At 45.7% G+C, this 12595-nt stretch overlaps 1 protein-coding gene across 10 annotated transcripts in view; it reads right to left on the reverse strand.

Annotated features, from left to right (window-relative positions):
- Window positions 1-415: 415 nt before the first annotated feature.
- ccnq (cyclin Q) overlaps window positions 416-12595 on the reverse strand; it is a 37390-nt gene continuing 25210 nt past the window's right edge. For all 10 annotated transcript variants that reach the window (XM_068024369.1, XM_068024373.1, XM_068024372.1 and 7 more), the window contains 3 exons: window positions 12023-12155; window positions 2465-2692; window positions 416-1347 (listed from right to left, as the gene is read on the reverse strand). In XM_068024369.1, coding sequence (XP_067880470.1) covers window positions 1261-1347; window positions 2465-2692; window positions 12023-12155 — 448 coding nt within the window. In that variant the 3' untranslated portion in view covers window positions 416-1260. The remainder of the gene's footprint in view (window positions 1348-2464; window positions 2693-12022; window positions 12156-12595) is intronic.

Here is a 12595-nt window from a genome sequence, read left to right on the forward strand (position 1 = left end):
AGGAGAGGTGGGGGGCGGGGGGGAAGGGGGTGTGGGTGGCAGAGTGAAATGAATTGGACAGCAGGCTCCATTGGCCAAATGGCCTCCTTCTGGGCTGTAAGATTCTCTGTACCCTCGCTTACATAACAGTCACTGGAGTTAGGTGGGGAAATAGAGAGTGAGGGAGGATAGGAGACGGAGGGAGAGGGGAAGGGGAAATCAGTCACTGTGTTGAGTGAGTCCGACCGGATAGGTGTTTTTGGTACTGGGGCAAGGGCAGGACTGGGTTTGGCTGTGATGCTGGACGTGGTAGAATAGCCAGCTCAATGTCTGAGAGACAGCAGGGGTGCCGACATCAGCGCAGCCTCACCCTGCAGTGAGTTAAGAGACAAGGGTCAGGATTGTGGGGAGTGGGAACGATGGCTCAAACTGTTACTGCATTCATCAGGTCCAGTTTATTTAGCAGACTGACAGTTTCCACCCATCTCACTGCTTACAGCAAAAACAAAGAGATGTTTCATTGTTATACAGTTAAGAAGGACACAACTGGTAATAGTCTGTACAAGTGAACCAGGGAGAGGTTGCCTTCCTACAGCCTCAGTCAGTGCTTGCTCCTTTTCCCCTGTCGAGTCTGTGCTTGCCCAGGACACAGTTCCCGCTGCCGTGCCTCTTTGCCTGAGCTTTGAAACTGGTTCCTTCGCCCGATAACTTTCCTGTGACTCCTGCTGGAGAACTCTCGACGGTAGAGGGTCTGTGCCCGTGTACGTGTCCGTGCACCAGTATATGCGCAGAGAGGATCAGGGTCTCAGTCTGATAGCTCGGTGAACCTGGCATAATGCTGAAAGGATAGGAAGGAGTCACATACCCACAGAATCCCGTCTCAGCGCAATCCAGTGCCTGTGGGAAGGGGGGGCGGGTGGTGGTGTGGGGGGGGGGGGCAGGGCAAGAGAAGAAAAAAATAAATATGAGGGCATGGGACAATGAGGATCGCGTGCAATCGCACGCCAGGACACAGAAAAGATATGGCCACTTGACAGAGTCGTGGATTACTTCAGTAAACTCTTGAGGAGAAGAGAGGCTGTTTCTATCAAACAGCCAACAGCAGAATTCCCCTGATTCCAAGTCGGAATGTCTCAAATGATGCCCAATCCCGCTGCAATTGGCCCAGCAACCAATGGCGCAGAGTGATGGGAATGCATGGAATAGTCCAAGGTCCAAGACCAGGGAGGTGGTGGTTGTGGGGGTGAGGATGCTGCGAAGAGGCCCGATCCTCGGCCTCCCTCACGGCTTGGCGTCCATTTCGTAGATCTGTACAATCTCCACGATGATAGCATCAATGATGGACTTCGTGGTTCCCTCGCTGAAGACCTATGCAAACAACAGGGACGCCATGTTTAAATATAGAGCATGATGAAAGCAAGGAATAATTTTGAACACCTCTGGTCAATCTGCCCTTAACCTTCCCTGCTCTAAGGAGAACAATCCCAGCTTCTCCAGTCTCTCCACATTAACTGTAATCCCACATCCCTGGGACCATTCTGGTCAATCTCCCTTCTCTGCTTCTCAAGATATTAAGGGGAACTGATAAGGTAGAGAGAGAGAAACTACTTCCGTTGTTTGGGGAGTCTAGGACTAGGAGGCAGAGACTAAAAATTAGAGCCAGACATTTCAGGAGTGAAACTGGAAAACAGTTCAACAGACAAAGGGTGGGAGAAGTTTGGAACTCTCTCCCGCAAACGGCAATCGATGCTGGATCAATTGTTAATTTTAAATCAGAGATTGATCGATTTTTGTATCCAAAGGTATTAAGGGATTTGAGGCAAAAGCGGGTATATGGAGTTAGGTCACATGATCAGCCAGGCTCGAGGGGCTGAATGGCCTCCTCCTGTTCCTGTGTAACAGGCTCGAGGGGCTGAATGACCTCCTCCTGTTCCTGTGTGACAGGCTCAAGGAGGGGCTGAATGACCTCCTCCTGTTCCTGTGTAACAGGCTCGAGGGGCTGAATGGGCCTCCTCCTGTTCCTGTGTAACAGGCTCGAGGGGCTGAATGACCTCCTCCTGTTCCTGTGTGACAGGCTCGAGGAGGGGCTGAATGACCTCCTCCTGTTCCTGTGTAACAGGCTCGAGGGGCTGAATGGGCCTCCTCCTGTTCCTGTGTAACAGGCTCGAGGGGCTGAATGGGCCTCCTCCTGTTCCTGTGTTCCATTCAGCCCATCGTGCCTGTCTGGGCTCTGTGAGAATAATAGCAATTAACCCCACTCTTCACAGTCCTTCAAACCTTTCCTATATTCCTGTTCTAAAAAAAGAACTCCCCCAGCTTCGCTAATCTCTTCCCCTTAACTGTGGGTGCCTTGTTAAAAGTTATGAATACTAGAATGAAATGGGAAGCACCCACTAAAACCCCACTGCTGCTGACCCTAGGTTTTGGCTATGCACCACGACAGGCGTGACCAGAATTCTTAGCGCTGGTTGACCTATCTACTCACCTGCCACCATGATCTCTCAGCCGTGGCGTCGCCAGGCACCTCCACTCCGTAGCACTGCAGCGCAAAGTACAGCACCGCGATGGCTATGTGCTGAGGTCGATGACGCAGGCACAGTGTTCCATGGTAGCTGTCTCGGAGCACGGCCCAGGCGGTGATCGCCACTGGCGTCCGGTTCCAGGTGTGCCGGTTCATCCAGTTCTTCAGAGAGATGAGGTAGTGGAGTAGGTACTGAGAAGAGAGCACAGAATCATAGAGAACAGCACAGAAGGAGGCCACTCAGCCCATCGAGTCTATACCAGCTCTTTCAAAAAGCAATGCAGTTAGTCCCGCTCTTTCACCCAATTCCTCTCCCCTTCAAGTATTTCACCAATCCCCTTTTGAAGGTTACTAATGAATCTGCTTCCAGTCCGCCCTTACAGGCAGCGCGTTCCAAATCATAAACACTCGCTGCATTAAAAAGTTTCACATGCTGCCTCTGCTTCTTTGTGCCAATCACTTCAAATCTGTGTCCTCTTGATATCGACCATGCCGCCATTGTAAACAGTTTCTCCTTATTGATTAAAATAAAACCCTTCCTGATTATAAACGCCTCTATGAATTCTCCTCTTAACCTTCTGTGCTCGAAAGAGACCAATCCCAGTTTCTCCAGACTCTCCATAGTAACTGAAGTCCCTCATCCCTGTGATCATTCTAGTAAATCTCCTCTGCACCCTCTCCGAGGCCTTCAAATCCTTCCTAAAGTACGGGGTCCAGAATTGGACACAATACTCCACGTGTGTTTTCTACAGGTTATTGGTCACAATACTCCACGTGTGTTTTCTACAGGTTATTGGTCACAATACTCCACGTGTGTTTTCTACAGGTTATTGGTCACAATACTCCACGTGTGTTTTCTACAGGTTATTGGACACAATACTCCACGTGTGTTTTCTACAGGTTATTGGTCACAATACTCCACGTGTGTTTTCTACAGGTTATTGGTCACAATACTCCACGTGTGTTTTCTACAGGTTATTGGTCACAATACTCCACGTGTGTTTTATACAGGTTATTGGTCACAATACTCCACGTGTGTTTTCTACAGGTTATTGGTCACAATACTCCACGTGTGTTTTCTACAGGTTATTGGTCACAATACTCCACGTGTGTTTTCTACAGGTTATTGGTCACAATACTCCACGTGTGTTTTCTACAGGTTATTGGTCACAATACTCCACGTGTGTTTTATACAGGTTATTGGTCACAATACTCCACGTGTGTTTTCTACAGGTTATTGGTCACAATACTCCACGTGTGTTTTATACAGGTTATTGGTCACAATACCCCACGTGTGTTTTCTACAGGTTATTGGTCACAATACTCCACGTGTGTTTTCTACAGGTTATTGGACACAATACTCCACGTGTGTTTTCTACAGGTTATTGGTCACAATACTCCACGTGTGTTTTATACAGGTTATTGGTCACAATTCTCCACGTGTGTTTTATACAGGTTATTGGTCACAATACTCCACGTGTGTTTTATACAGGTTATTGGACACAATACTCCACGTGTGTTTTCTACAGGTTATTGGTCACAATACCCCACGTGTGTTTTATACAGGTTATTGGTCACAATACTCCACGTGTGTTTTATACAGGTTATTGGTCACAATACTCCACGTGTGTTTTCTACAGGTTATTGGACACAATACCCCACGTGTGTTTTATACAGGTTATTGGACACAATACTCCACGTGTGTTTTATACAGGTTATTGGACACAATACCCCACGTGCGTTTTATACAGGTTATTGGACACAATAACCCATGTGTGTTTTATACAGGTTATTGGTCACAATACTCCACGTGTGTTTTCTACAAGTTATTGGTCACAATACTCCACGTGCGTTTTCTACAGGTTATTGGACACAATACTCCACATGTGTTTTATACAGGTTATTGGACACCATAACCCATGTGTGTTTTATACAGGTTATTGGACACAATACTACATGTGTGTTTTATACAGGTTGTTGGACACAATACCCCACGTGCGTTTTCTACAGGTTATTGGACACAATACTCCACATGTGTTTTATACAGGTTATTGGACACCATAACCCATGTGTGTTTTATACAGGTTATTGGACACCATAACCCATGTGTGTTTTATACAGGTTATTGGACACAATACCCCACGTGCGTTTTCTACAGGTTATTGGACACAATACCCCACGTGCGTTTTATACAGGTTATTGGTCACAATACCCCACGTGTGTTTTCTACAGGTTATTGGACACACTACTCCACGTGTGTTTTCTACAGGTCACTGACCAACGCAAACAGATGGACCGCTGGGTTGAGCACTACCTAGAACTGTACTCCAGGGAGAATGCTGTCACTGAGACTGCCCTCAATGCAGCCCAGCCTCTACCAGTCATGGATGAGCTGGACATACAGCCAACCAAATCGGAACTCAGTGATGCCATTGATTCCCTAGCCAGCGGAAAAGCCCCTGGGAAGGACAGCATTACCCCTGAAATAATCAAGAGTGCCAAGCCTGCTATACTCTCAGCACTACATGAACTGCTATGCCTGTGCTGGGACGAGGGAGCAGTACCCCAGGACATGCGCGATGCCAACATCATCACCCTCTATAAAAACAAAGGTGACCGCGGTGACTGCAACAACTACCGTGGAATCTCCCTGCTCAGCATAGTGGGGAAAGTCTTTGCTCGAGTCGCTCTGAACAGGCTCCAGAAGCTGGCCGAGCGCGTCTACCCTGAGGCACAGTGTGGCTTTCGTGCAGAGAGATCGACTATTGACATGCTGTTCTCCCTTCGTCAGATACAGGAGAAATGCCGTGAACAACAGATGCCCCTCTACATTGCTTTCATTGATCTCACCAAAGCCTTTGACCTCGTCAGCAGACGTGGTCTCTTCAGACTACTAGAAAAGATCGGATGTCCACCAAAGCTACTAAGTATCATCACCTCATTCCATGACAATATGAAAGGCACAATTCAACATGGTGGCTCCTCATCAGAGCCCTTTCCTATCCTGAGTGGTGTGAAACAGGGCTGTGTTCTCGCACCCACACTTTTTGGGATTTTCTTCTCCCTGCTGCTTTCACATGCGTTCAAATCCTCTGAAGAAGGAATTTTCCTCCACACAAGATCAGGGGGAAGGTTGTTCAACCTTGCCCATCTAAGAGCGAAGTCCAAAGTACGGAAAGTCCTCATCAGAGAACTCCTCTTTGCTGACGATGCTGCTTTAACATCTCACACTGAAGAATGCCTGCAGAGTCTCATCGACAGGTTTGCGTCTGCCTGCAATGAATTTGGCCTAACCATCAGCCTCAAGAAAACGAACATCATGGGGCAGGATGTCAGAAATGCTCCATCCATCAATATTGGCGACCACGCTCTGGAAGTGGTTCAAGAGTTCACCTACCTAGGCTCAACTATCACCAGTAACCTGTCTCTAGATGCAGAAATCAACAAGCGCATGGGTAAGGCTTCCACTGCTATGTCCAGACTGGCCAAGAGAGTGTGGGAAGATGGCGCACTGACACGGAACACAAAAGTCCGAGTGTATCAGGCCTGTGTCCTCAGTACCTTGCTCTACGGCAGCGAGGCCTGGACAACGTATGCCAGCCAAGAGCGACGTCTCAATTCATTCCATCTTCGCTGCCTTCGGAGAATACTTGGCATCAGGTGGCAGGACTATATCTCCAACACAGAAGTCCTTGAAGCGGCCAACACCCCCAGCTTATACACACTACTGAGTCAGCGGCGCTTGAGATGGCTTGGCCATGTGAGCCGCATGGAAGATGGCAGGATCCCCAAAGACACATTGTACAGCGAGCTCGCCACTGGTATCAGACCCACCGGCCGTCCATGTCTCCGTTATAAAGACGTCTGCAAACGCGACATGAAATCGTGTGACATTGATCACAAGTCGTGGGAGTCAGTTGCCAGCATTCGCCAGAGCTGGCGGGCAGCCATAAAGACAGGGCTAAATTGTGGCGAGTCGAAGAGACTTAGTAGTTGGCAGGAAAAAAGACAGAGGCGCAAGGGGAGAGCCTACTGTGCAATAGCCCCAACAAACAAATTTCTCTGCAGCACCTGTGGAAGAGCCTGTCACTCCAGAATTGGCCTTTATAGCCACTCCAGGCGCTGCTTCACAAACCACTGACCACCTCCAGGCGCGTATCCATTGTCTCTCGAGATAAGGAGGCCCAAAAGAAAGAAATTGGTCACAATACTCCACATGTGTTTTCTACAGGTTATTGGTCACAATACTCCACGTGTGTTTTATACAGGTTATTGGTCACAATACTCCACGTGTGTTTTCTACAGGTTATTGGTCACAATACTCCACGTGTGTTTTCTACAGGTTATTGGTCACAATACTCCACGTGTGTTTTATACAGGTTATTGGTCACAATACTCCACGTGTGTTTTATACAGGTTATTGGTCACAATACTCCACATGTGTTTTCTACAGGTTATTGGTCACAATACTCCACGTGTGTTTTCTACAGGTTATTGGTCACAATACTCCACGTGTGTTTTATACAGGTTATTGGTCACAATACTCCACGTGTGTTTTATACAGGTTATTGGTCACAATACTCCACGTGTGTTTTCTACAGGTTATTGGTCACAATACTCCACGTGTGTTTTATACAGGTTATTGGTCACAATACTCCACGTGTGTTCTATACGGGTTATTGGACACAATACTCCACGTGTGTTTTCTACAGGTTATTGGTCACAATACTCCACATGTGTTTTCTACAGGTTATTGGTCACAATACTCCACGTGTGTTCTATACGGGTTATTGGACACAATACCCCACGTGTGTTTTATACGGGTTATTGGTCACAATACTCCACGTGTGTTCTATACGGGTTATTGGACACAATACCCCACGTGTGTTTTCTACAGGTTATTGGTCACAATACTCCACGTGTGTTTTCTACAGGTTATTGGACACAATACTCCACGTGTGTTTTATACAGGTTATTGGACACAATACTCCACGTGTGTTTTCTACAGGTTATTAGATACACTACTCCACGTGTGTTTTCTACAGGTTATTGGATACACTACTCCACGTGTGTTTTCTACAGGTTATTGGTCACAATACTCCACGTGTGTTTTATACAGGTTATTGGACACAATACTCCACGTGTGTTTTCTACAGGTTATTGGATACACTACTCCACGTGTGTTTTCTACAGGTTATTGGATACACTACTCCACGTGTGTTTTCTACAGGTTATTGGTCACAATACTCCACGTGTGTTTTCTACAGGTTATTGGATACACTACTCCACGTGTGTTTTCTACAGGTTATTGGATACACTACTCCACGTGTGTTTTCTACAGGTTATTGGTCACAATACTCCACGTGTGTTTTATACAGGTTATTGGACACAATACTCCACGTGTGTTTTATACAGGTTATTGGACACAATACCCCACGTGTGTTTTCTACAGGTTATTGGTCACAATACTCCACGTGTGTTTTATACAGGTTATTGGTCACAATACTCCACGTGTGTTTTATACAGGTTATTGGACACAATACTCCACGTGTGTTTTATACAGGTTATTGGACACAATACCCCACGTGTGTTTTCTACAGGTTATTGGTCACAATACTCCACGTGTGTTTTATACAGGTTATTGGACACAATACTCCACGTGTGTTTTATACAGGTTATTGGACACAATACTCCACGTGTGTTTTCTACAGGTTATTGGATACACTACTCCACGTGTGTTTTCTACAGGTTATTGGTCACAATACTCCACGTGTGTTTTCTACAGGTTATTGGACACAATACTCCACGTGTGTTTTCTACAGGTTATTGGATACACTACTCCACGTGTGTTTTCTACAGGTTATTGGTCACAATACTCCACGTGTGTTTTATACAGGTTATTGGACACAATACTCCACGTGTGTTTTATACAGGTTATTGGACACAATACCCCACGTGTGTTTTCTACAGGTTATTGGTCACAATACTCCACGTGTGTTTTATACAGGTTATTGGTCACAATACTCCACGTGTGTTTTATACAGGTTATTGGACACAATACTCCACGTGTGTTTTATACAGGTTATTGGACACAATACCCCACGTGTGTTTTCTACAGGTTATTGGTCACAATACTCCACGTGTGTTTTATACAGGTTATTGGACACAATACTCCACGTGTGTTTTATACAGGTTATTGGACACAATACTCCACGTGTGTTTTCTACAGGTTATTGGATACACTACTCCACGTGTGTTTTCTACAGGTTATTGGATACACTACTCCACGTGTGTTTTCTACAGGTTATTGGTCACAATACTCCACGTGTGTTTTCTACAGGTTTTTGGATACACTACTCCACGTGTGTTTTCTACAGGTTATTGGATACACTACTCCACGTGTGTTTTCTACAGGTTATTGGTCACAATACTCCACGTGTGTTTTATACAGGTTATTGGACACAATACTCCACGTGTGTTTTATACAGGTTATTGGACACAATACCCCACGTGTGTTTTCTACAGGTTATTGGTCACAATACTCCACGTGTGTTTTATACAGGTTATTGGTCACAATACTCCACGTGTGTTTTATACAGGTTATTGGACACAATACTCCACGTGTGTTTTATACAGGTTATTGGACACAATACCCCACGTGTGTTTTCTACAGGTTATTGGTCACAATACTCCACGTGTGTTTTATACAGGTTATTGGACACAATACTCCACGTGTGTTTTATACAGGTTATTGGTCACAATACTCCACGTGTGTTTTCTACAGGTTATTGGTCACAATACCCCACGTGTGTTTTCTACAGGTTATTGGACACAATACTCCACGTGTGTTTTATACAGGTTATTGGTCACAATACTCCACGTGTGTTTTATACAGGTTATTGGACACAATACCCCACGTGTGTTTTATACAGGTTATTGGACACAATACTCCACGTGTGTTTTATACAGGTTATTGGACACAATACTCCACGTGTGTTTTATACAGGTTATTGGTCACAATACTCCACGTGTGTTTTCTACAGGTTATTGGTCACAATACCCCACGTGTGTTTTCTACAGGTTATTGGACACAATACTCCACGTGTGTTTTCTACAGGTTATTGGTCACAATACTCCACGTGTGTTTTATACAGGTTATTGGTCACAATACTCCACGTGTGTTTTATACAGGTTATTGGACACAATACTCCACGTGTGTTTTCTACAGGTTATTGGTCACAATACTCCACGTGTGTTTTATACAGGTTATTGGACACAATACCCCACGTGTGTTTTCTACAGGTTATTGGTCACAATACTCCACGTGTGTTTTATACAGGTTATTGGACACAATACTCCACGTGTGTTTTCTACAGGTTATTGGTCACAATACTCCACGTGTGTTTTATACAGGTTATTGGTCACAATACTCCACGTGTGTTTTCCACAGGTTATTGGACACAATACCCCACGTGCGTTTTATACAGGTTATTGGACACAATACCCCACGTGTGTTTTCTACAGGTTATTGGTCACAATACCCCACGTGTGTTTTCTACAGGTTATTGGACACAATACCCCACGTGTGTTTTCTACAGGTTATTGGTCACAATACTCCACGTGTGTTTTCTACAGGTTATTGGACACAATACCCCACGTGTGTTTTCTACAGGTTATTGGACACACTACTCCACGTGTGTTTTCTACAGGTTATTGGTCACAATACTCCACGTGTGTTTTATACAGGTTATTGGTCACAATACTCCACGTGTGTTTTCTACAGGTTATTGGTCACAATACTCCACGTGTGTTTTATACAGGTTATTGGTCACAATACCCCACGTGTGTTTTATACAGGTTATTGGTCACAATACCCCACGTGTGTTTTATACAGGTTATTGGACACAATACTCGTTGTGTGTTTTATACAGGTTATTGGTCACAATACTCCACGTGTGTTTTCGCCCCATATCAGGGTGAAAATTCTGCCCTAAGTCTCTATTTATAAAGCCCTGGATTCTATGTGCTTTATTAACCTGTCCTCCACCTTCAAACATTTGGGCACAAACACCCCCAAGGTCTCTCTCTTCTTGCACTCCCTTCAAAGTTGCACTATTTAGCTTGTATTACCTCTCCTCATTCTTCATAACAAAAGGCATCACCTCAAACTTTTCAGTGTTAAATTTCATCTGTCCTGTGTCTGCCATTCCACTGGTTACTACAAAGTTTTGTGTCATTTGCGAATTTTGAAATCGTGTCCTGTACCTGAGCCCCCGGCTTCCCCCCCACCATCCCACACCCCCCCACCCCCACCACCCCAGGTCCACGTAAGTGCATCAAAAACAGCAGTGGTCAGAGTATTGAACCCTGGGGCACAGCTCCCTCTAGTTGCTGATATGTCTACCATGTGGCACTTCATCAACTGCCCTTCGAAAATCAACTGTACTGTCCTCATCCACCCTCTTTTACCCCATCAAAAAGCTCAATCATGTTCGTCAAACATGATTTGCCTTTAAGAAATGCAAGTGGCTGTTAAGTTTCTGCTGGATTATTGTTTCTAGAAGCTTCCCTGCCCATCGACGTTAAACTGACAGGCCTGGGTTAGGGTTAGGGCAATTGGGCAGTAGGGGTGAGAAAGCCTCCCCTCTTGTGTTTGTCTCCTCCTTTCCTGAGTTTCATTGCACTAGCCGGCTGCCTGCCCGTCTCGTCTTTGACTTCAATTTAACCAGGCCAAATCCCTCCTCAACCTGATGAAATTAGCTATCCTCCAGTTAAGTATTTTTATTCTAGACTGCTCCTTGTCATTCTCCATAACTAATTTAAACCTTGTTAAACTCTGATCAATATTCCCGAGGGGCTTCCCGACTGCGGCATTCTCCACTTTGACCCACTTCATCCCCCAGGACTAAATCCAGCAATGCCTCCCCAGGGTAAAGGTCCTCCTCTGTGATTTGACTGTGAGGGAGTGAATGGAAAATACATGGGCCAGCCTTTTCTCAATGCAATTATTTCATGCCTGGTGCATTGTAATGAGACACTACCTTACCCATGCAGCCCTACTCCCCACCCAGACATGCAATCTCGTCAGAACTGCTAAGAAACTTAAGGGCCAATAAGCAGAAAAAACAGTCCACAAAGTTCCCTCTGACCCCCTCAAGCGATGCAAGCAGTTGAGGAGATCCGAGGGACCAATTGCCATTGGTAAAGACACTTAGCTCCTGTGTGATGTCACCTCTGCCCAATCAGGAACCAGCCCAATTCCCTCTTGAAGGAATACAGAGACAGCACTCAGCACACCAGAAGATCACTACTCACCAGGAAATGAAGAACCATCCAACATCCAGTCTTTGACTTGTATGGAGTGAATCGACTAATACACCCCAGTAGCCTGTTTGCTTTGGCCAACAAATTTAACAAACCGCTTTGCCGTTACTCTGGCTTCAGCCTCACACGAGGCCCTTACAGGCGACATAAACCATGGAATAAAAAGAATGGATCAGGGCTTGTTCCTGTGGTACTCACTTTATGGGGGTGCTGGAAGGAGACATGGAAGTTGAGGACCCTCAGCATCAGCAACTCACACTGCACCACGCTGTCCCGCAACTCCCAGAACTTGGTGTCCAGCTCCAGTGGCTCATTGTGAGGATTCAGATACCTACGGGACGCAGACACATTCATCAAAGCACCAGCAAGTGGTACTGCATCCACACAGTGTCACACTGAGGGCAGCTTTACACTAAATATTTACACTAAATATTAATCAGCAGCTTTAACATCAATATAGAAAATGCACGACAGCATGTTGATATTGGAGCTTCACTCTGTATCTAACCCCCGTGCTGTACTTGTCCTGGGGAGTGTTTGATGGGGACAGTGTAGAGGAAACTTTACTCTGTATCTAACCCCCGTGCTGTACCTGTCCTGGGGAGTGTTTGATGGGGACAGTGTAGAGGGAGCTTTACTCTGTATCTAACCCCTGTACTGTACCTGTCCTGGGGAGTGTTTGATGGGGACAGTGTAGAGGGAGCTTTACTCTGTATCTAACCCCTGTACTGTACCTGTCCTGGGAGTGTTTGATGGGGACAGTGTAGAGGG

The sequence above is a fragment of the Heterodontus francisci genome, chromosome 49, assembly GCF_036365525.1.
Source record: "Heterodontus francisci isolate sHetFra1 chromosome 49, sHetFra1.hap1, whole genome shotgun sequence".
NCBI lineage: Eukaryota > Metazoa > Chordata > Chondrichthyes > Heterodontiformes > Heterodontidae > Heterodontus > Heterodontus francisci.